The sequence below is a fragment of the Humulus lupulus genome, chromosome 8, assembly GCF_963169125.1.
Source record: "Humulus lupulus chromosome 8, drHumLupu1.1, whole genome shotgun sequence".
NCBI lineage: Eukaryota > Viridiplantae > Streptophyta > Magnoliopsida > Rosales > Cannabaceae > Humulus > Humulus lupulus.
The window spans coordinates 120,738,386-120,761,635 of record NC_084800.1 but is presented as its reverse complement, the minus strand read 5'-3'; the positions used below and the strand labels follow the sequence as shown (position 1 = coordinate 120,761,635).

The 23,250-nt window shown below is 39.1% G+C and overlaps 1 protein-coding gene across 1 annotated transcript; it reads right to left on the bottom strand.

Annotated features, from left to right (window-relative positions):
* Positions 1-14,101: 14,101 nt before the first annotated feature.
* On the bottom strand, positions 14,102-21,361 carry LOC133798387 (ARF guanine-nucleotide exchange factor GNOM-like). Its single transcript, XM_062236652.1, has 3 exons — positions 21,179-21,361; positions 19,095-19,942; positions 14,102-18,313 (listed from the first exon to the last, which is right to left on the bottom strand). Exons 2-3 carry the CDS (start codon positions 19,821-19,823, stop codon positions 14,678-14,680), a joined length of 4,365 nt encoding a protein of 1,454 aa, XP_062092636.1. The 5' UTR covers positions 19,824-19,942; positions 21,179-21,361; the 3' UTR covers positions 14,102-14,677.
* Positions 21,362-23,250: the final 1,889 nt, after the last annotated feature.

Genomic DNA, 23,250 nt, shown 5'->3' with positions numbered 1-23,250 from the left:
TCCAACCCTTGTCACTAACCTTAGTTACACGTTTATAACCAAGGGACATGATTAGCAAGTTTGACATTATTTAAAGCACACAGTGTAATAGTCCTGTATTAAGAGGACGTTACATCTACGATTCTTCGGTGAGGCTACGCATATCCTTAATCTTTGTTGGGGACTTCATGTCAATTATAGTCTTGATTTTCTCTGGGTTAGCCTCTATACCTCTTAAATTGACGACGAGTCCCAGAAATTTGCCTAAGCCCACTCCAAACAAGCACTTTAAGGGGTTGAACTTCATATTGTAATGCTTTAAAATAACGAAGAATTCTGCTAGATCTTGAACATGCCCATAGCCTTTTTTTACTTAACCAACATATCATCAACATATACTTCCATGTAATACTTGAACATCATGTTGACTAGTCGCTAGAGCATCGCGCCAGCATTTTTGAGTCCAAAAGGCAATACCTTGTCACAATATAATCCTATGTTAGTTTTAAAACTAGTATGCTCCTCATCAGGAGTAGTCATCCATAAACGTAAGGACCTCATACCTTGCAGTAGAATCAACAAGTTGGTCAATCCTTGGTAAAGGGGAGCAGTCTTTTTGACATGTTTTGTTTAAGTCTGTGAAATCAACAGAGGTCCTCTATTTGCCATTGGGTTTTGGCACTAGTAGGGTTTGCAACCCATTCAAGATAAAAGACTTCTCTTATAAACCTGTTTTCCTTCAACCTTTCAACTTATTCTTTTAAGGCCTTAGACCTTTCTTTGTCGAGAAGCCTCCTCTTCAGCTATATGGGCTTAAAATTCTACTTTTAACTATTCAAGGCATTGCTAATTAGAGTAAGGTTGATACCCACCATGTCCTTGTGTGACTAGACGAACACATCTTGGTTGTTTCTTAAAATCTTATAATGTTATATTTGACTTCCTCTGCTATGTTTTTTTTCTTCCAATTTTCATAGTTCTAGTCTGATCTTCTTACTCTAGTGAAACCTCTTCGAGATCCTCAATTGGTCCCACTCTAGTATCATAATCCCCAAAGCGAGGAACAAAGTCCCCTTTCTCGCTTTGGGCAGCGCCCTATTTGGAGGTGTTCTACCTATTTGGGGAAGCTTTCTTTTCTGCTTCTGATGTGCTCATCTTCATTACTATTGTTGGCTTGTTTTTGAATGGTCTAGCAAAAACCATGTTGGTCGTTACTAGGCCTTTTTTAGCAGTTCTAATGGAAGAGTTGTAGCATTCTTGAGTTTCCTATTGATTCCCTTTGACCCATCCAATTCCTACATTGGTTGGGAATTTCATTGTTAAGTGGAATGTGGATGTGATAGCTATCACATCAATAAGGATTGGCCTTACAAGAAAGGCATTGAAAGCTGAGGGAAGATTAACCACAACAAAAGTGGCCATGACTGTGTTGTTCGTTGGTGTAGTCCCAACACTTACAACTAGTCTAATTGTCCTTGCTAGAATCATTCATTCTCCAATAAAACCATAAAAGGTTTGCATACAGGGCTAAAGATCTCAAACATAAAGTTTCATCCTTTCAAGAGTGGTCTTAAAAAGGGTTTTAACTTAAGAGCCATGATCCACCACAGTTCGTGCGACGATCATATTGGAAATTTGGGCATGTATTCCCAATGAATCATTATGTGGGAACCTGACGTGTGTGGCTTCGTCCTTAGTGAAGGTAATATGTTTACACTCGTGCTAATTTTTTTTGGGAGCACTCTCCTCAACAACTAACAATTCTTCTCCTAATTCATGTCTTAGTGCTCGAGCATATCATTCTAGGGCCTTTATGCTTTTAGCCAGGTGTGATCCTTCGCAAATCATGTCCAATCAACCTGCCGCAAGGGCTGGTTGTTGTGGTTGGGCTGGTGCATCACGAGTTCTTGCAACAGCCGGATTCTGTTCGGCGTGTCTTCAAATGTATCTTTTCATGACCTGATGATTTTGACGAATTTAGAACTTGACTTTGCCTTTGAGTTGGTTACACTCATTAGTGTCATGCCATAGTCGTTATGGAAATGACATAATTTTTTGGTGTCTCTCTTGCTTATGCCTTTCCTAATAGGATTTGGCTTCTTATAGGGCACTTTAACTTGTGTAGCTTAAAAGACTTCTGCTCGTGATCCTAAGAGCGTGGATTAGGTGGTGAAACGAGGCACATATTCACGTGGCTTATCACTGGTCTTTGCTCATTTGTTATCATTATTACTATCTGAATTGTTATTCCATTTACTATAATTTTTGTTATTCTTGTTACCATTACCATTGATTGTCTGGTTCTGATTAGTTGCCCTAGAGTTTTTTGCTAGTGTAGAACTAGTTCTGGTTTGGTTTGCATGCTCAACTTTATGAATAGCTTCTTCCAATTTAATAAACTATTTTGCTCGATCAAGAAATTCTCTGGTCAAGTAAATGGTGTTTTTTCTTACATCAGTCTAAAGAAGACCTTTAAGTTGGATTATAGCCATGATGGCCATCAATTTTCCATCATCACTGGCTGTCTTGGAGCGAGAACCTTCTTGCATGAAACGCTGAACATAACCTTTAAAGGGCTCATTGGGTCTTTTTTTAATATCAACAAGGTCATTGAGCTCGGCTAGAAAAGTTCGAGCGGCGAAAAATTGTGAGTAGAAGAGCCTCACAAATACATCCTAGGAATTGATGGTCTCAGGCTCTAGTTTGAAGAACTATTGCTGAGCCGAGTCAACAAGAGTAGTAGGAAAGATCCTGCAACGTATATCATCTCGAACCCCTTTGAGCTATATCACAAAATTGTTGACGTGGGAAATACCAAGAGCAATTATTCGATCAGGGAAAAGAGAGCCTTTCCTTCTTTCTAAATTGATGTTAGTTGGTTTCGTGGCTATTAACTCTTGAACCATCTGAGTGAGGGCATCTAACTGTGCTTGAATAGCAGGGGTGACCAATGGAGCAACTACTGGTGTAGCGACTAGAGTGTTGCAACTTCATTTTTTGGTGTTGGAGGGATTACTGGTGCAATGGGTCGCAAAACATTAGACCCATTACCTTCCCAAAACTTGTCGTGGACAGTTAAAAAGTCACGTCCCTAGCTTCCAATTTTGTTAAAAACATTGTTTCCTATAAGTTACCCCTAAAATTTTGACTATGAGCTCAAGGAGAACTAAGAGGTGGTCTAGCTGGACAATTTGCTGGCTCATGCTGCCTTGTGTTGGGGTTTTATGCCCTAATTAAAACCCAATTTCTTTGTAATCTCAATTCTAATTTTATTTTCAATAAAATAATAGAAATCATTTTTTGACTTGGTCAATCACTTTGCTCACGTGTTTTATTTTCATGATTATTTGTTTAATATAAACTTCTATTAAATCCCAAGCATATAGCTAATCGTATTTATAGTGACATAATCACAGTGGAATATAAATATGATTATATGTTCAAAATAAGTTAGTCCTAAGATTAGTCAATACACAGGATTTACATTGACTTGCCAATCTATGATATGATCTACTTACACATTGTGGTGTAATGTTCTTTCCAGAACATTAACAAAGTAGATAAGATCAGATGTATTTGTTACATCGGATATGACCGATATTGATAGTTGATAAGATAAGTAAACATACCTGTAGCATCCCAAATTTTCTAATAAGGCTTAGGGCCTTGATTTGGAGGGCAATAAGTGATTTAATGTGTTAATGTGTGAATTTGATGAATATGTGATTAGAAATGCATGTTTAGGTGAATTAAATATGCATGTGGGCCTCGTTTGGTTATTAGGGGCATTTTTGTAATTTTAGTCGTTGAGGGCATAGACGTGATTATTATGATATATCTGTGTTGCACGATCCGAGACAGTCCTAGGGAGCGGTTAGCTAGAAAGTCACAATGGGGTCGAAAACCCGACTCGGGGCAAGTCGAGGGGTATTTCGAGTATTGGACATTTTATGGGGTTATCGGGTTATGGAAATAAATATTTGGAGATATATTTGAAGTTAGAATGTTTAGGAGGGAATATTGGGGAAATTTACCATTTTTCCCTCGGGGACGTTTTGGTACCCCGAGCCGTTGAGATAACCTTAGAAACTTAAGTTAAATAAAAAAAAGTTGAGGAAGTGTTTAGAAGCTAAGGAAGTCGACCCTCTTTCTTTCTCTCTCTCTCTCTCTTGGAGTTTTCTTCCTTTGGAAGCTTGGAGACTTTGATCCATTGGAGAGTTTTGGCTTGGAATTCAAGCTAGTTGTGATTGGGGATTAGTTCAGGGCCAAGTTATCAGTTAAGGTAAGGATTCTAGCACTTGATTATCTAAATTTTGTTTGGTTTTCTGCTGGTATTTTGAAATGTTGCATGTGAGTTAGATGAAGAATCATCTTTCAGTTCTAGATGAGGTTTAGGGTTAGTTTCTATTGGGTTTTGCTGCTAGGATCACTCTAGAACTATTGTGATGATTGAGTTGGATTGTTAGGTTGATTTGGGGGTGAATTGGCTAGGTTTTCATGGTAAAAATGGAGGATTTTTCTAGGTTCGAAGGCTCAGGCCGCGCCATTGTTCTTGCTGAGCCGCGGCCCTCTAGAGCAGGTTGGAGGCCAAGAAGAGGGGCGGGTCACGGCATGCCCAAGCTTGGGTCGCAGTGCGCCTACCCTGCTTTAGGGTTGGGGGTCTCTAGTTGAGGCGGGCCGCGACATGGGCTCATGGGGCAGCGGGACTTAGTGCATTTTTGGGCTTTAAAGAGGTTTTAGGCTTGGGAATCCAAAAGTTGAGGCTTGGGATGGATTTTATCACCCGGATTGATTGAATTCAAGGTCCCGGAGACTAGAATTATTATCCAAAGCTATTTAGTGAATTAGAACTTGATGAATGGATATTGTTGATGTGTTGTGGCTAGGGTTTCAGCGAGGCTTGGACTTGGGGACTGTGCTCGGGACATCGGTGCTTGGAAAGCTCGGAACACAGATAAAAAAATTGTTGTACCCGTAGAGCAGGGCAAGGCCCTATACCTTGTGTTGCAAGGCACATCCCTATATGATTGTGTTGCAGGGCGTAGCCCCATTGATTATGTTTATACGTGTTTAAGTATTTGTTTAATCATGTTATGTGTGCATACATGTCTGAATGAATGGCAAGAGTCGGGAACGGCGAGAGCCGAGAACGGCGAAAGCCGGGAATGGCGAGAGCTGAGAACGGCGAGGGCTGGGAACGGCGAAGGCCGAGTATGGCAAAGGGCCGGGAGTACCGTTTAGCACGCGGAGTGCGAGTTACCAGGGTGAGACCCTATAGGATACTTGGGATATCCTCACGGTGTAGACCACGAAAGGGCCTGGTAAAGCGCCTGGACCCTCCCAAAACTTGGAGGTGAAGGTGGGATCCCTATCGGATACTATCGACCTCAGAGCCCCATGAAGTCTAACAATTTCTTTCACATATAACTCAGCATACTGCTCCACAGTATAAGTCATCCTAACAGGCAAAAAGAGGGCAGACTTGGTATACCTATCCACAATCACCCACACCGAGTCATGCTGACCCACAGTTTTCGGCAAACCAACCACGAAGTCCATGGTGATATCTTCCCACTTCCATTCCGGAATCCCCAGGGGCTGCAGCAACCCTGCTGGCCTCTGATGTTCAGCCTTGGCCTGCTGACAAGTTAAACACTTGGCCACATAATCCACCACATCCCTTTTCATGCCCGACCACCAATACAAAGCTCTCAGATCTTGGTACATCTTCATCGTACCCGGATGCAAGGAATAGGAAGTGGTATGTGATTCATCTAAAATCTCCCGTCGAATATCAGAATCCATCGGAACACAAATCTGACCCTTGTACTTCAGCAACCCCATCTCTGAAATGAAAAAGTCCTTAGCCGCTCCGACTAAGACGTTCTCTCTGTGACCTCTCAACTGGGAATATTTCCCCTGCGCCTCCTTGATCCTCTCGAGGATTGTAGACTGAAGAGTGATGTTGGCTAACCGGCCAACCACCATCTCTAACTCTAGTCATCTCCTCAGCTAGCTTATCGGGTATCTATCTCGAACTGAACAACTGTCCTGGGCCTTTCCGACTCAATGCATCAGCCACCACATTAGCCTTCCCAGGATGGTATAGGATATCACAGTCATAATCCTTAACCAACTCCAGCCACCGTCTTTGGCGCATATTCAGATCCTTCTGAGTAAAGAAGTACTTCAAACTTTAATGGTCGGTGTATATCTCACACTTCTCACCATATAGATAATGTCTCCAAATCTTAAGTGCGCATACCACCGCTGCCAACTCCAGATCATGAGTGGGATATCTCTGCTCATATTCTTTCAACTGTCTCGATGCATAGGCTATCACCTTTCCAACTTGCATCAACACACACCCCAAACCCTGTCTGGAAGCATCACAATAAACCACGAACTTCTCATTATCCGTCGGCAGACTCAACACTGGCGCTGTGATCAGTCGCCGCTTCAACTCTTTGAAACTGTTCTCACATCTATCTGTCCAAACATACTTTGTCTTCTTCCTTGTAAATTCTTTCAACGTCGTAGCTATTCTGGAGAATCCTTCAACAAACTGCCGATAATATCCTGCCAATCCCAGAAAACTCCTCACTTTGGGAACATTACTCGGGCCAGGCCAATCTCTCACTGCCTCAATCTTACTTGAGTCAACCAGAATCCCCTCTTTACTGACAATATGGCCCAGAAATGTAACTTGTGGTAACCAAAACTCGCACTTGCTGAACTTAGCATATAACCTATGCTCCCTTAACCGCTGCAATACCAACCGCAAATGCTGCTCATGCTCTGATTCTGACTGAGAATACACCAAAATTTCGTCGATAAATACAATCACAAACGTATCCAGATAGTCCTTGAAAACCTTGTTCATCATATCCATAAAAGTTGCTAGGGCATTGGTTAAATCAAAGGACATAACCAGGAATTCATAGTGTCCATACCTTGTGCGAAAAGCAGTCTTTGGTATGTCCTCTTCTTTGATTCTTAACTGATGATAACCTGACCGGAGATCAATCTTGGAAAACACTGTCCTTCCCTGTAGCTGATCAAATAAATCATCGATCCTTGGCAGTGGATACTTATTCTTAATGGTCAACTTGTTCAGCTTCCTGTAGTCAATACACTTCCTAAGAGATTCATCCTTCTTCTTGATGAACAACACTGGAGCACCCCATGGCGAAAAACTCGGTCTGATGAACCCCAAATCCAGTAACTCCTGTAACTGAATCTTCAACTCTTTCAACTCTGCCGGAGCCATTCTATAAGGTGTCCTGGATACTGGCTCTACCCCTGGTGCCAACTCTATAACGAACTCGATCTCCCGCTGCGACGGCAAACCTGGCAGATCTGCTAGAAATAAATCTGGAAACTCACACACCAGTCTGGTCTCTCCCGGTCCAACCAACACAACCTTGGAGGTATCCACAACATTCGCTAGGAATCCCATACAACCTTCCTGCATCAGGTCTCTAGCCTTCAGTGTCCAAATTATAGGCACCCACAATCCACTAACTGTCCCCACAAATACAAAGGGTACCTCCCCTTCTGGTTCAAAAGTCATCATTCTACGCTTGCAGTCAATCGTATCCCCATACTTCGATAAACAATCCGTCCATCACAAGCTCAATCAGATCAACAGACAATTCCCTACCATCTACCTCTACTGGTAAAGCCCTAATCCATCTCCTAGAGACCACCAGCTCCCCAGTTGGCAACAAAGTCTGGAAACCCCTAGCATTCAAAACACTAGGTCTACACAGCTGATCTATCACTCTAGCAGACACAAAGGAATGAATAGCTCCTGAATCAATCACTGCAGTATACAAAGAAGCAGCACTAGAAATCTAACCTGTCATGACTGAGGGGCTAGCCTCCGCCTCAGTCTGAGTCAAAGTAAATACTCTGGTAGGAGCGAGACTGTCACTCTGCTTCGGCTCCTCTTTCCTGACTTGTGGGCAATCCCTCTTCAGATGGTTAGCACTCCCATAGACAAAGCAGGCCCTAATCTTGCACTCACCCTGGTGTTGACGTCTGCACCGTGGACACACCAGAAAACTCCTCCAGTTATCATTTCCGCCTTGACGGCCAGTAGAAGCACCCCGTGCCCTCTTGTCTGAGCTGGGAGGAACAAAGGAATCTGGGGCTTTCCTCTTCTGCTCACAGGGGCCACTACCCCGACTGGATCCAATAAAAGGTGGAACTGTCCTCCTAGCATCGCGCCTGACAGTGCTCTCTCTCCAAATCTGATCCTTGGCCCCCTCAGCTGTAAGGGCCTTGTCCACAACCTGAGCATAGGTAGTAGTCTCTGGATCCAAAGTGATCTTCACATCACGGGCAATCATAACGTTCAATCCCCGTACAAACCTATCTCTTCTTGTAGCATCTGTCGGCACTAAATCTGGTGCAAACTTTGCCAACCGGTCAAACCTCAAAGCATACTCAGTCACGGTCAACCGATTCTAAGTCAGGTTGATGAACTCGTCAACCTTTGCAGCTCGGACTACCACACTGTAATATTTCTCGTTGAAGATGTTCTTGAATTCTTCCCAGGTCATGACTACCACATTCCTTCTCTGAACCACTACATCTCACCAGATGCAAGCATCCTCTCTAAACATGTAGCTGGCACAAGCTACTCTCTCATTTCCCTCAACCCTCATGAAGTCCAGAATTGAGGAAATCATATTCATTCACTGCTCTGCCCACAGTGGGTCTGATCCACCTTCAAAGGTGGGAGGATGCTGCTTCCTAAACCTTTCATACAAAGGTTCCCACCTGTTCTCCATTACAGGCTGAACCGTCACTGGCACCACACTCTGCTGAATTGGCAGCCCAGTGACCTGTGGAGGGGCCTGCTACCTCAACTGTCAAAGCTCTTCCTCTGTTCGTTGCAGTCTTGCTTCCATTTCGGCAAACATCTGTTGCCAATTCTGTGGGGCAAGTGGAGGGTCCTGACCCTGATTGTCATCCTCGGCCCTACTGTCGCGGAGTCTCGATGATTGTCGAGGCATCTCAGTAAATATGCCTGCAATCAACGACACCACTCATCAGGCATGATAACAACATCCAAAACCACCTCCCAATCACATCAGCCAACCACAAACAACAGTCCACATAACACACAGATAGCATATAGCATACAACGGGCCATGCCCTAACATCATGCATAAGTTAACTCATTCATCATGCTCTATAAGAAATAAGCAGGAAAACAGGGCATTTAAACACATATTCAAGCATTTAAGTCAATTATTACCAACCAACCCTGAGTCGAGCTTGTGACTGATAGCGAGCGTACATGTTTGGTCAATCTCCAGAAACCATAAACCTTGGCTCGCTCTGATACCAAGTTGTAACGCCCTACTTCCTTAGAGTCGTTACTAAGTGAGTTTAAAACGTGCATTTAACTCGCTAATCGAGGTTTTAAGGAAAAAATGTGAATAAACCATAATCAGAGTCATAAACTTTGAGAATAATTCTATTTACTGAAAATCATAAAACGTTTAACATTTGGGATCCCAGAATACTATTTAGAAATATTTACAGCTCAAAAATATAATCAGAGTCGACTAAACAACAAAATCTAGTTTCAGTACAAACATCTCCCAAAATACCCCTGACTGCGGCAACCAGGCAGGCCAAACATGTACGCGCCGCTTCACGCTCTCCGTACTCATGGTTGGTCGACTTTCCCCTTGCCCTTACCTGCACCACAGAGCACCCGTGAGCCGAAGCCCAGCAAGAAAACCCTCACAAGCAAATAACATATGCATATCAAACACTTAGCATATAAACAGGCCATCAATAGGCTATACAAATACGGCTATGCCGTTCCAGGCACTTTACCAGGCCATGGGTTCGCGGTCTGCACTGTAAGGATATCCTAGGTATCCTTTAGGGTCTCGCCCTAGCAACTCGCACTTTGCGTGCTAAACGCTGCTCCCGGCCCCTCGCCGCACTTGGCCTTGCACTCTACGTGCTTAACGCCGTTCCCGGCCCCTTGCCGTTCTTGCCCTTGCCGACCTCGGCCTGCGCCGTTCCCGGCCCTTGCCGAACATGTATACATATACATACATAGCATAATAAAGCCAGTACTAAACATGAACAAATTCAATCAAAGGGCTATGCCCTACATACACAATCACATAGGGCTTAGCCCTGCATACAAGCTCTATGGGAACAGTGGTTTTCTTACCTGTGTCCCGAGCTTCCTAAGCACCGCGATCGCGAGCACAGTCCTCTATCCCGAGCCTCGAAGAAATCCTCGTCACAATGAATGAACCATAATCAACCATCACGTTCTAATTCACTAAATAGTTTCGAGTCATAATTCTAACTTCTGGGACCTTGGTTTCTACCAAACCGGGTAGTAGGAACCTTCCCGAGCTAAAAACCCTCATTTTGCCAAATATCCACATTTGGGCCGCGGCTCAGCCTTCCTTAAGCGCCGCGGCGCACCCCTAGACAGAGGCAAAATTGCCTCATATCTGCCAGCCTAGGGCCGCGACGCCTGGGAAATTCCCTCGAAGGCCACTAGCCTCAAAACGCAAGCAGGCCGTGGCGCTGAAGAACAGGGTCGCAGCGCGAGCCCGAAACCCAAAATTCCCATGCAAAATTTTCGAGCTAACACCCCTGGAATCACTCTAAACACATCCCAACAGCATAATTGAGTCTCACACTCATACTAATACACTTTAAGCAGCACATAACCTTAGAGAAACCAATCAAAATCCTGCCAAAACTCAAAATCAATTGCCTAAGTTCTAACTCCTCAAACTTCAATAAAACAGAGAAAAACTTAGATAAAACTCAAGCTTAAATCCTTACCTCAAGAACAATTCGACCCTTAGCTGTCTTTAACCTTGCTCCTTGCTTTGATTCCCCAAATTGCAACCTCAAATCCAAAGCTTTCCCTCAAAATTCCCTTGGCAAGTTGAGAGAAAACAAGAAAGGAAGAAGAGAGAGAGAGAGTTTGAGTCGGTTTCTACAATTCTGAAAGTTCCTTATATTTTGTTTTATTTAACTTAAGCTTTAAGGTTACCTCAAGACTCGGGGTACCAAATACGTCCCTGAGGGAAAAATGGTAAATATTCCCTCCTAGACATTCTAACCTCAAATATATCTCCAAATATTTATTTCCATAACCCGATAACCCCATAAAATATCTAATACCCGAAATACCCCTCGACTCGCCTCGAGTCGGATTCTAAACCCCGTTGTGATTTTCTCACTAACGACTTCCTAGGACTGTCTCGGATCGTGCTACACAGATATATCACATTTATCACATTTATGCCCTCAACGGGATAAAATTACAAACATACCCCTAATATCCAAACGGGACCCTCATGCATATTTAATTAAACTAAACATGCATCTCTATCACATATTCACATAAATTCACATATTATATCCATAATTCACCCATTGCCCTCCAAGCATGCTAATCAAGGCCCTAAGCCTTATTAGTAAATTTTGGTCGTTACATGCTTGACTTCGAAATATTTTTAGATTTTATTTTTCATTTTAAAAATAATATTTAGTAAAGATGTTCTCCTGACATTAGAATAATCTCAGTCATTGATCTATGTTTAAAACCAAAAATGAAAAAAAAAATTGTCAAAAACAAAAACAAAAATGAGAATACTCTGGTAAGCCCTAAATAATAATATCTATTACAATAATAATTAAAAAAAAAACTATATAAAGACTGATATGAATCCAAATGAAAGTTCATTTAAAAAAAATAAAGAATCCAAATGAAAGTAACTAGACACATAAGTATTTTTTTTGGGGGGAGGGAGAGTTTTAAGAAGGGGATATTAAGGGACAGCTGATTTGATCCGGTGGAAGCAATCTCACTAGACTGCGAGATAATTATATATACAATATGATATTTTTAAATATAAAATTAACATTTTTTTTAAATAACGAATTCATAAATTTAGCTACAAATTTATTCTGTACAATCTAACAATTTGAAGTTTTTAGGTTTAGCAAATTTGTTCTTTAATTAGTATTTAAAAAATTCATTATTCTTTTTATTTTGAATATCTAATAAATTTATAAATTTGTTGAAATATTCAATATTGCAACTCACGATTACAAATGTCAAAGTATTCAACTCAACACAAAATTTCTCTCAACTTTCTTTTTAAAATCCTTAATTCAAAAAATACAGCTAAATTTTCTCTCAACCTTTCAAAAACTCTAAACTGACAAATAGCTTCATCTTCCAATGAAACTAACTGCTGAAATGAATTGTAGGAGAAATATGTAATTACTTCAATACTTTTGTTTGGTTATTAAATAATATTTACTATGTTTTTTTGTATTTTTTTTAATGATTGTTGGTTTGTATTTCATTAGTATTCATGAAACAATTTTTTTTCTTTTTGCCAAAAATAGCTTAGAATGTTACTATAATATTAAGTTTAATGCATAAATAAATAAAATTTTATTTTTATTACTAATCGTATAATGCTTACCTTAATTATTTTACATATTGTGTCTACCATATCGTGTATGTGCTCGTACTCCTATCATGACACTCTCTAGAGTAAACCTATTTTAATAATAGGCTATTTAGGATTTTTGTCACCGAACTATAACCATTATAATATTCTGCCCCCTGATTTTTTTAAATCGTTAAAAATTACCCTCAAATTATTCACAGTGTTGGAAAATGAGATTTATGTTAAGTTTAATTCTATGTGGCTAACGGATTGTTAACTTATCATTGTTACATCAGCGTCATGTGTATAATTAAAATAAAAAATCATTTAAAATTAAAAATATATATGTCTTATAAAATATTAAAATTAAAAATATTTCAAAAAAAAAATTTCTTTTAAATTCTTAGAAGATTAATATTTTTTTGGATAAATTCTTTAAAGATTAATTAAATAAAATTTTCAAATATTAAAAAAAAATTAACTGAAAATGATCTTTTTTTTTAACAAAACTTAAACTAATTTAATTTAAATTTTATTAATCTCATCATTATTAAAAATAAATAGTTTTCCAAACAAAAAAATTAGATGAGTTTCAGTTTATTTTTTTAATATTTGAAAATTTTATTTCATTAATCTTTTAAGAACTTATTAAAAGAATTGTTTTTTTAAGAATTAAAAAGAAAAAATATTCTTTTTGAATTTTTGAATTATTTTTAATTTTAATATTTTATAAGAAATATTTTTTTTTTTTAATTTTAAATTATACACATAGCGATGACGTAACAATGACAAGTCAGCAATCCATTAGCCACATAGGATAAAACTTAATAGAAGTCTCACTTTACAATATTATGAATAGTTTAGTGGTAATTTGTAACGGCTCGAAAAGATCACGGGCACAATAAATCATAGTTTGGGGGACGAAAATCCTAAATAGCCTTAATAATATTAATTTAGCCCTACTAGAATTTGATTCTGACTCCAGTCTTAAGAATAATATTACTATTTAGTTTTTCCTTTTGAATAGCTTGATTCGGTCAATGGAAACATTATCCTTGGCAAGACATGCTCGGAATTTGGTTCTTTTTTCATCAAAGGAAAATAAATATTAGTCTGATGGGAAAAGAGAGTTTGGTTTCTTCTGCTTTCACTTTCCCTTGTTCCAGCAGAATCTTTTTTAAAAAGAAACCCAAAAACAAACAACAAACAGGCCAAAATTTGACAGAAACAAAATTTAGAATTTATAGTCTGACGAAAGCTTCATAATAATCGAAGTAAAGCCACCCAACAAAAGATTGGTTGTAGTGCTGAAAAAAAATACTATTATGAATCAGTTGTTTGTTTGGGAATCAAATATCAACTCCGAACAACATGCATTGTCCAGCCTGTGTGGTTGAAACAAGCTTCATTTTCTTTGCAAATAACAGTGAGGTATAAGATTCCAACAATATTTATTTAGGAAGGAAAAACAAATAGGCCTGCGTAGAAAACTTTCACTTGTGAGAGAGCAGCATCAAGCTTCCAGAAGCTGAATAGCTCTGCTACTCCACAATAGGCCATAATTGAGAGAGAGAGAGAGAGAGAGAGAGAGAGAACTAGTTCAAAGAATTCACTAACAAATTTGAAGAAGAGTCAGGCAGTGCAGTGCGGAGAAGTATAAAAGAAAGTCTTAAAATAATACTAAGAAACAAATCTTGGTTCTGTACAGTGTACGTCAATGAGCAATTCAATACAAAATTATAGAAGGATCACTTACATACTGGTATAGATCAAATACAACACAAAAATAAATGGTAAAATTTTCTGCAAAATGGGCACTCTACGACTAGGGCGCTAAAGATATGTATCATTATGTATTTAAGTAGAAAGTTTTCTCTAAAGTTTTGGGGAGAAAGAAGATCAATGGAAAGTCACAATTCAGATAAACCATGATCCTTGGTCCTCACTAAAAATCCGACCGACCTGCCTCGGTTTGACTTCACCATGATGAAGAGTACACCATACCTTCATGCCGTGGTAAGTCATGACAACTAATGTTTCCGAACCAACATGAACAAAGAGTTTTACAGATTCTGTAAGTTCTGATTTCTCAAAAAGAAAGCATCTCAACACATAACTAAATTCAAGAAAACTTGAGCTGTAATCAACATCCATCAATGAGATCAGTTAGAGTTGCCAGTATACTATACAAACTCCTAACCTCCACCAGCACCACCTTCAAAAGATGACATTTAAGTTGAAGGTACTTGGCCTGATTTATCAGAAACTAGATCTCCTGCTGCTTCACCATGGCGTGACTGCTCTAAACTTTGATCGGGAAAGACTTCAGATTGCAAGGATGGAGCAATGTTATTCACTTGTGACCATGTCAATTCCCACAAACCTTCTCCACTTGAAGCACTTCTCGGCACAAGCACTCCACTGGTCTTCATAACAATTAAGGTATTCTTAAGCAGCTCAGGTACTAGCTCCTGAAGCTTTTCACTTTTCTTACCTCTAACTTTCACCTTCATATATTTTTCCATACGATTGAGAACACCAAGCCATAATTTGATGAAGGTTGTTAATGGAGATAAATTGGGAAGCAATCGAAGAAACACCTTCGGCAAGAGCTTCATGGCAAGTATAAGAGTTCCTTCCATGTTGCGATAATCTTTTTGGGCGTGGCCTTGTGCAATTTCATGCAAGTCATCAAGCATTGAAAAAATAACCAGATCAAAACATTGTAACCACAGACCATGAAAAAGATGTATCCCGTCCGCTACTGTCAGGCACTTTTGCAGTGACAACAAAGCATGATTTCTAACCACTTCTCTCTGATCCAAACAAACTTTTCTAAATCCCTGCACAAGTCGCAACCACATTTCGCCAATATCCTGGGACATCCTGACAGCTTCCTCCTCTCCCATTGCTTTCTTAGCCTCAAAGGCCCACCGTGTTAGGCAATCAACAGAACCTGCCATAAGATCGAGTGCACAAACAGAACGCTCTACCTGTCCAACACGAGACTCAGCAAACTGCCTTGCTGCATCCACAAACAAAACATAATTGGCTGGTAACAAATGGGCCCCATCAGACATAATAAATAATAATGCGTCAAATCCAGCCTCTGAGGCTTCAGGATGTCGAGCAGTGATAGAAAGTAGGGAAGTAATAGTGCGCCACCCTAATTGGGATCTGATATGAGAAGCATTTGCTTTTACAAGACGACCCACTTCTTGTGTAATCTGTTCACAGTATGCATCAGCAACCCGGGCGTCAAGTTTTAACACAAGTTGCAATGACCTCAAAAGTTCATCAGCGAGATTCTCTTTGTAAGGAAGCAGCCGCTGACAAATACGGAAGAGACCAAAAACAGCCTTTTCCACAAGAGCACATGGCATGACTTTTGACTGAACAATGTTGGATATGTGATCATAGACACCCTGCCAAAGAAGCACAATCCTGTCCCTGTTATTCAGAGTTATTGCAATCAGCAACTCCAGACAGAATACTGCACTGTCTTCATCCTCAGGGGAGCTGCTCCCTTTCTGAAGTCTTCCTGCAGCCAAGATGAGTGCTTGTGCAAGCTGCAATAGAGATTCAGCTTGCAGAAACTTACTCTCAGTAAATATGCTGTCAATGTGGAACCTTTGAATTGTCTGAAGCGTGCGCTGATGAGCTGCTAGTTGTTCCTCAGTGGGTTGTGACCTTGGCTCCTCTGTGTCAAGGGACAAGAATTGACTAAATCGGCCCATCAATCCAGACGGTCTCTTAGGAAGATTCATGGGAGGCATATGACCAGAAGATAGAGAATTTGTGACAGGTTTGCCATGTCCAGTGTCAGCAGTAAGCTCTGACTCATCAGCTGCATCACTGGCCACACGGGCATGGAGAAGACCAAGATTGTGCAACTTTAAAATGCAATCCAGGATATTTCTCCAACCTGTGCGAATGTAATCACCATAACTGTTGGCAATAGTGAAAACTGTCGCAGTTGCCATTCTAGCTTTTGTGTCATCACCAAATTCCAGCATAGGTTCCTCAAAAGATGATGGGTTCAACAGTGTCGTGAACTTACAGAGAGACACAACAAGATCATCAAGTACATCTTCTAGATGATGGCATGCTGAAATTTTTGCAACAGCTAGGAATCCATCAATACAAGTTTGGTAAACCTCTTCATCTTCTGCATGATCAAAAACTACAGAAAGAGCAGCTATAGTTGGCCCTGACACTATTGCAAACATATCGTGGTCAACGTAGGCTCCGGAATCTGATAATATGAATGGAGCAGTTCTCTGTGATTTCAGGATTAAGTCAATCCATCGACTTGGGGTCATTTCAGGAAAACTAGCACCTTGTTCTGGGGTTGTGCGAATCTCATTCTTCAATATCGAGTGGTACAGCTCTGATAGAAAGTCTCGAGGTAGGTCATTGCCACCATTTATTTTCCGATTATTTCGGATAAAATCCTCCTCTGTCATTTTTCTCTTCACTTGTACATTGTGTTGGTCTGTATTAAGCAGTATCAGTGAATACGACAACAAGAGAGCAGCATCCTTATTAGCAAGAATATGTGGTGATTGCTCATAATATCTCTCTGAGAATGCCTCAAGGACTCTTTGTATCTTTTGTGACTCTCCAGGCAGTCTGAATGTTTCTAAAAACAGTCGCAATGCAGTATCCAAATTCATGTCTTGGAAATCAAAAGTCCAAGCAAATTCGTGAAGAACCTGAATACAAAACTCATCATGATTCCCCAGAAAATCCCCAATTAGATTCTTATCCAACCCAGCTGTATTCCTGAAAAAGCATGCCACACTTTGAGGATCAAGTTTGTCAGGCATGAGATGTGCTCCTTGGAGGAATTCTAGCCCTTTCTTTGGATCACGATTGAAGTTATCAGCTCCAACCATCAACCTTCTTTTGATGTATTTTCTCCGGCGAACAAATGGAACCCAGTGACTAGGGTCGCTATAGTTATCACACTTTTCCATCCAAAATGGAGTATACTCTTCAAGTTTAAATGGGGTGCACTCTGAACCAACTGATGCATTGCCAACCCTTTCACCCATTCCCTGAATAACAGCAATAAGACCATCCAAAGCCAGAATGTGCATTGATGACAGGGGGCAATTAACAGGGAAAGCACTCTTAGACAAAAGATCAGCAAGATCTTCAAAGACATTACTGCAAGTTATGTCACAATCTAAGTTAGCATACATTTCAACCATAAATGTTTTCTGCCGACAGAAGTCAACAAGAGCCTCCATAGCAACCTCCTGCTGCTGGTAAGATGCTCCATATCTGCTTTGTGCAAGCCTTAAAATAACACAAGAAAAGAATGCCTCCAGCTGTAATTTGAGCTCAGCACGCAGATGATGATACAGATTAAGAACAATGCTGCATACCATTGAAAGAATAAGTGGACTTGTTGACAGACCAAACTGCATCAGATTATGAAACAGTTCATCCTGAATGAAACCCAGCAATGTAGGGTGATGGCGAATGGAAGGACCACCCAACTGTACAGCAGAATTTATCAAACTCAAAGCAAATAAGGGTACATCTTCGTCAATAGCTATAGTACTTGATCTGGGATCCATTCCCATATTCTCAACAACATTTAGCATAGAGCACAAGAAATGAAATATTTCCATCATGCAGGGTACCCCATATGGCTTTGCCATCAGATGTAAGTCATATGGTAAGCTATCCTTTCCAGATCCAGTCTCATTTGTCTCGTCATCTACTCCTACTGCTGCACTTATAGAAGCATTGGATTCCAGATTTGTAGATAATGTTTGACCACCATATTCAGAAGTCATGTCACCGTTATCAAATTGCCTACTTCCAAATGCATACTCATTGTTCAACCCAGAGCTCTGCAGAGAAAGAAAAAAATCATATATTTATTAAAAATTGATCATTACATAATAAAAATGAAGAGATTCTCGACATAAGAAACCAATTCATTAGGTTTTTCTTTCAGCGTATCAGCAGTACATCTTGTCCAGTTTCTAGCCTATAAGATGGTTGTCATTGGTAAATTTCTAAAAATAACTATTTTTCTCAAACTCCAGAGCTAGACTGCAAATGTGGAGTTTCTAAGTCCAGTACCTGGCATATAAGCTATTTAACTGATTTTAACTCTTTTTAATCAAATGTTTAAATCCTATTTTTAAATAAATAAATTAAAAATCACAATCTTGGATTTTCGGTCGTCATAACATATAAAATGGATATGTATTCCCTTGAACTTTTCCAAAATAATGTGATAGAAAATAGAAACTATGGAAAAATAATGACTAAAAAAAGGATCTTTATATATCCAGTTTCTCCATCTTGTTAACCAATGAAATGCAAGGGGAAAATTTACAAAGTAATTTAACATAAAATTTTAACTGAGCCCAAATTAAGAAAGGAAACCAATATATATGACTGGGGTTTGTACTTGCTGTACTCCGTAGTTTTAGCTAAAGGCATAATTCAACGATAATTCAATTCCTTAATACTACACAAACCAATATTCTTCTTTTATTCTCTTTTTCCATTAAATTGCTAATAACTTCCTTTCGTACCACAGCAACTAGTACATAGCAAGCAACACAATGAAACTTTCAAGAAGAAGACAAGAAAAGAAAAAAAGTAAAAGAGCATTTTTACCTTGTTCGGATTATTGACTCCATTTACTGGAGACAATTCCGAGTAGTCAACATTAGGAAGGTGTAAAAAGATACACCTAACAAGTTCATCCATGGTGTGCCGAGCTATACGTTGTAATAACTCACCTTTTGTTCCTGCTTGGTGGACTATACGAAAACAAGTATTCACTATAGTGCAAACATGCTGATTACTCAACATAACAGATGCTTTGCTCTTCATACAAGCCAAAAGAACTTGTAATATCTTCATTAGAACTACCTCTTCTGATGCAGGATCAGTCACCTCAAATCGACAGCTAGTGACAGCGTCAACTAACAAGTGCATTGCATCTTCAACATTTACAGTGTTTCGATCAATGACATCAAGTGTTAAGATCTTGTAAACAGAAGATAAAGCAACACCAGTGATCGGAGCACCAGTTTCATCTGATCGAATCACATCTAGAAATGGTTGAAGGTACACAGCAGGGTTGATGGTATGCCAGCGATGGTGCCATGTAAAAATCTGCTTGCGTAATGCTTTCAAAGACTGAATTAGGGAGTGCTCCAGCTGCTCTTCGTTGGACATATAATGCACACCCCACCTTACATTTCTCCTCATCACTGCTAACACAGCCCCTATTTCTGAATTAATCACGCATGCTAAAGTAGCTTTACTAGAATGGCGATCACAGTTCTCAGATTCTTCTTCAATTGCCTTTATGCCAGTCTGCAGCTTTACCTGCCCCATCTTGAAACAATATTCTTCAGATAGAACCCAAGTGCTACCTGTAGCTAGAAGCTACTGACTCTTATGCAGTGCTTATGCAGAGACAGTGTATAAACATAAGCAAAGCATTCCTTCACAATCTACAGAAATGACAACGGATACTATTAGAAAGTTTGCAGGCTAAATTTTAATGGAGTGTTCTATAACTTATAATAAAGAATTCCATGAATCCACCATAATAAATAATAAAAACAGAGGATCAAAGACTTAATAATAATAGTTATAGATTTCAAATACATGCACGATCCATAAGTCTACACAATTGCGAGACAGAAAATGCGTTGGGCATAAGCAGTAAATGTAATTCCTATCTTCTTTTCACCAATGTAACTCCATATAATGAAAAACACCCACAAATGTACAATCGGAAATATAGAGTAAAATTGGATTAGATAATTTTATTATGTGATTTTGTTATGAAATCGAAAAGGATATTAAGAAAATTATTCCAACATTCTATAATTCCTCTAATGTGGCATAACTTAACCTCATTGAAAATTTTATCTTATCTGATTCCTCATCTTCGTGTATTACAATGATAAGAAAAACAAAATTACAACTTTACATCTAACTTGGCTTTTCCTAATTTAGTGTTAGAAAATGATAAACCCATTCATTCTTATATGTTTTTTCTCTTATATTTTTAAATCCACATCCTATCTAATTCAATTCTAGTTTCCAAACGTAACCAGAATAACCAGAATGTATAACACCAACTTAAAAAAAAACAAGACACCTTAAGTAGCCGCATAACAACAAAGTAACTCCATTGCCACCATTGCGGCACCACTACCAGAACCAATCTTTGTTGTCTCTCAGCTGTCAACAAAATACTCCCATACAAAAAAAAAATGTAGAGTAACCCATTACTTCCTATATCGGTTGTGGGCAACTTATGAACGTCAGAAAGGAATTCTAGTTAAACTTAAATGCCAACGTATTAATTCTTCATTCATTTATCAACAACCACATCAAATCTAATTTACCAAAATCGATAGACACAATTTAACACAACAAAGAAAAAAATGTAAATTTAATACAAAGAACTGCGAGATCCAAGTGTAACTCAACAATGTAATCCCAATTCAATATCAAGTCAAACAAGATCGCACAGATCTTCAAATTTTAGATCCTAAAAAAGAAAATGCAGAAAAAACAAGACATTCTATAGCCCCAAACACCGGTATCTGAAGCCTTTCAGGCTTAATTAACCCTTGAAATACGTTTCAACAAGATCAAATTGAAGTGGAATAAAAATATGAATGGCTGAAAATAAAATTGAGTATATAAACGAGAGAGAGAATAGTATAGATAACCTGAGATTGGGAGAAGCATGGAAACCCTAAAGCTGAGAAGAATTGTAGGAGAAGAAGAAGAGAGGCTTTGGAGTTTGGAGTCGAGGTGGTAGCTGCTGGCGAAACCAGAGCAGCCAGTCACCATATCATCTCCGCTGGGGATGCGATCGGAACCGTTACTATCCACGTTTGTTTAATAATAATAATAATGGTTTATATCTTTTTGCAGTGTTTTTTAAAATAGTAAAAATAAGCCCTTGAAATTAATTTTGGTCAACAAAATTTTAAATATCCCCAAAATACCCTCTGTTTTTTAGGTTTTAAAATACTAGAAAATATATTTAATGAATTTAAGATATTATAAAGAAAACCTAAAAATAAAAAGAATTAAATAAATGAAATAGAAGAGGTAAAAGGAAAGGAAAAATAGTTTTACATTTTCGTCTTCCTCAAGCAACTAGAGAAAACCAGAGAAAAAGAAAGACGACAACATCAAAAGCACTAACCTGCGATTTCGTGCTGAAGGAGTCGAGTGCGGAGTGGAAACTCATACCCACAAGGTGAGTCCTGTGCATTTTGAGCAGTTCTTCCTTCTTCTTGTTCTGTTTTTTTTTTTTTTTTTTTTTGGTTTTAAACTTCTGGCTAATGCACGTGGTGTGTTTTGCTTGTTTTTTTCTTCAAATAATTGGAAGTATATTTTTTTTTGCATTAGTTTTTGTGGGCAAAATGGATGTTTGGACTAGGGTTTTTTTTTTATTTTTAGTTTTTAGTTGATGATCATTTTGGAAAGTTGACGAAAGTGAAAAATTCAAGTTAGAATTTTTTTAATAGAAAATGGTGCACTAGAAATTAAGTTTTGAAAAATAGAGTGTGTGTTTCAACATTGAAAGAGAGAGTCAAACATGTATTCTCCACCTTTATGTAATCTTGTCACGAAAGCATTAAAAAAAATTAATAGGAGTTAATACTCTTGTTGACTTCTTTAAAGAATCACCACGTTATTATGTATGATGAACTATGTGCTATTTGTTATTATTCATTTATGTGAAACTTCTAATCCATGAGTATAGTATGTGTAACATTATGAATACATATGCAACTATGCCCTTGTCTTCTCTGTATAAGCAAAAAAACACATACATAAACATGAATTAAGAAACTATCAATCAAGGAATATATATACATATTGTTATCCAAAAAATCAGAAGTGAATGACATGGCGGGCATTAATTACACATGGCTGGCACCTGGCATAACCTGTGTTCGATTATCGACCAGGAAGATATTCGGTATCATGCGATCGGTCTCTTCACGCGACCAGTCTGGTCGTATGCACGTAATACGCGGAAGAAATCTTAGGCAGTTATGATGGAATCTGAAATTCTCTCCCATGATTTCCTGAGTATCTGATTATTTAGGAAATAATATATGTAACAAATCAATGTAAATCTTCCCTGAGCTTATAAATAGAAGAAGAAGGCTCAGGGAAGGGGGGCCTTTTTTCTTATCTGACTTCTAAATCGTTTGAGATTAGAGTTATCATATCAATCACATTGTATTGTTCTTCAGAGGTTGGTGAAACTCATTGAACCCTAGTTCTTTGATCACTCCCTTTGATTTTATATCAATAACAATCTAAGTGGACGTAGGTTATTACCAGATCCTAGGGCCGAACCACTATAAAATATCGTGTTCTTATTATTTTTGTCATCACGTTCTTTTCAACGCATTCATCCACGTCAAGCGTATTTTGACTCCGTGTCAGTTGCCCAAAATCAGGGTCAACATTCTGGTGCTTTCATTGAGAGCTTGGTATATCACCGTTGAGAAAACCAATGGCGAAAACTTCAAGGAAAACTGGACAGGCGGCCGCCGCTGCACCATCAAACCCGCCTCCTCCTCCTCCTGCAAGCGTGGCTGAGGACGAGCCACATTTGGACTTTGAGGAGGAAGAAATGGATGACGCGACGCTGAAGAGTACTCTGGGGGCGTTGCATGAAGAGCTGGCCAATCTGAGGGCCAGTCAGGAAAGTGCTGCCGAAATCATGGCGCGGCAGCAGCAAGAGATTGAATGGCAGCGCGCGGAGTTAAGT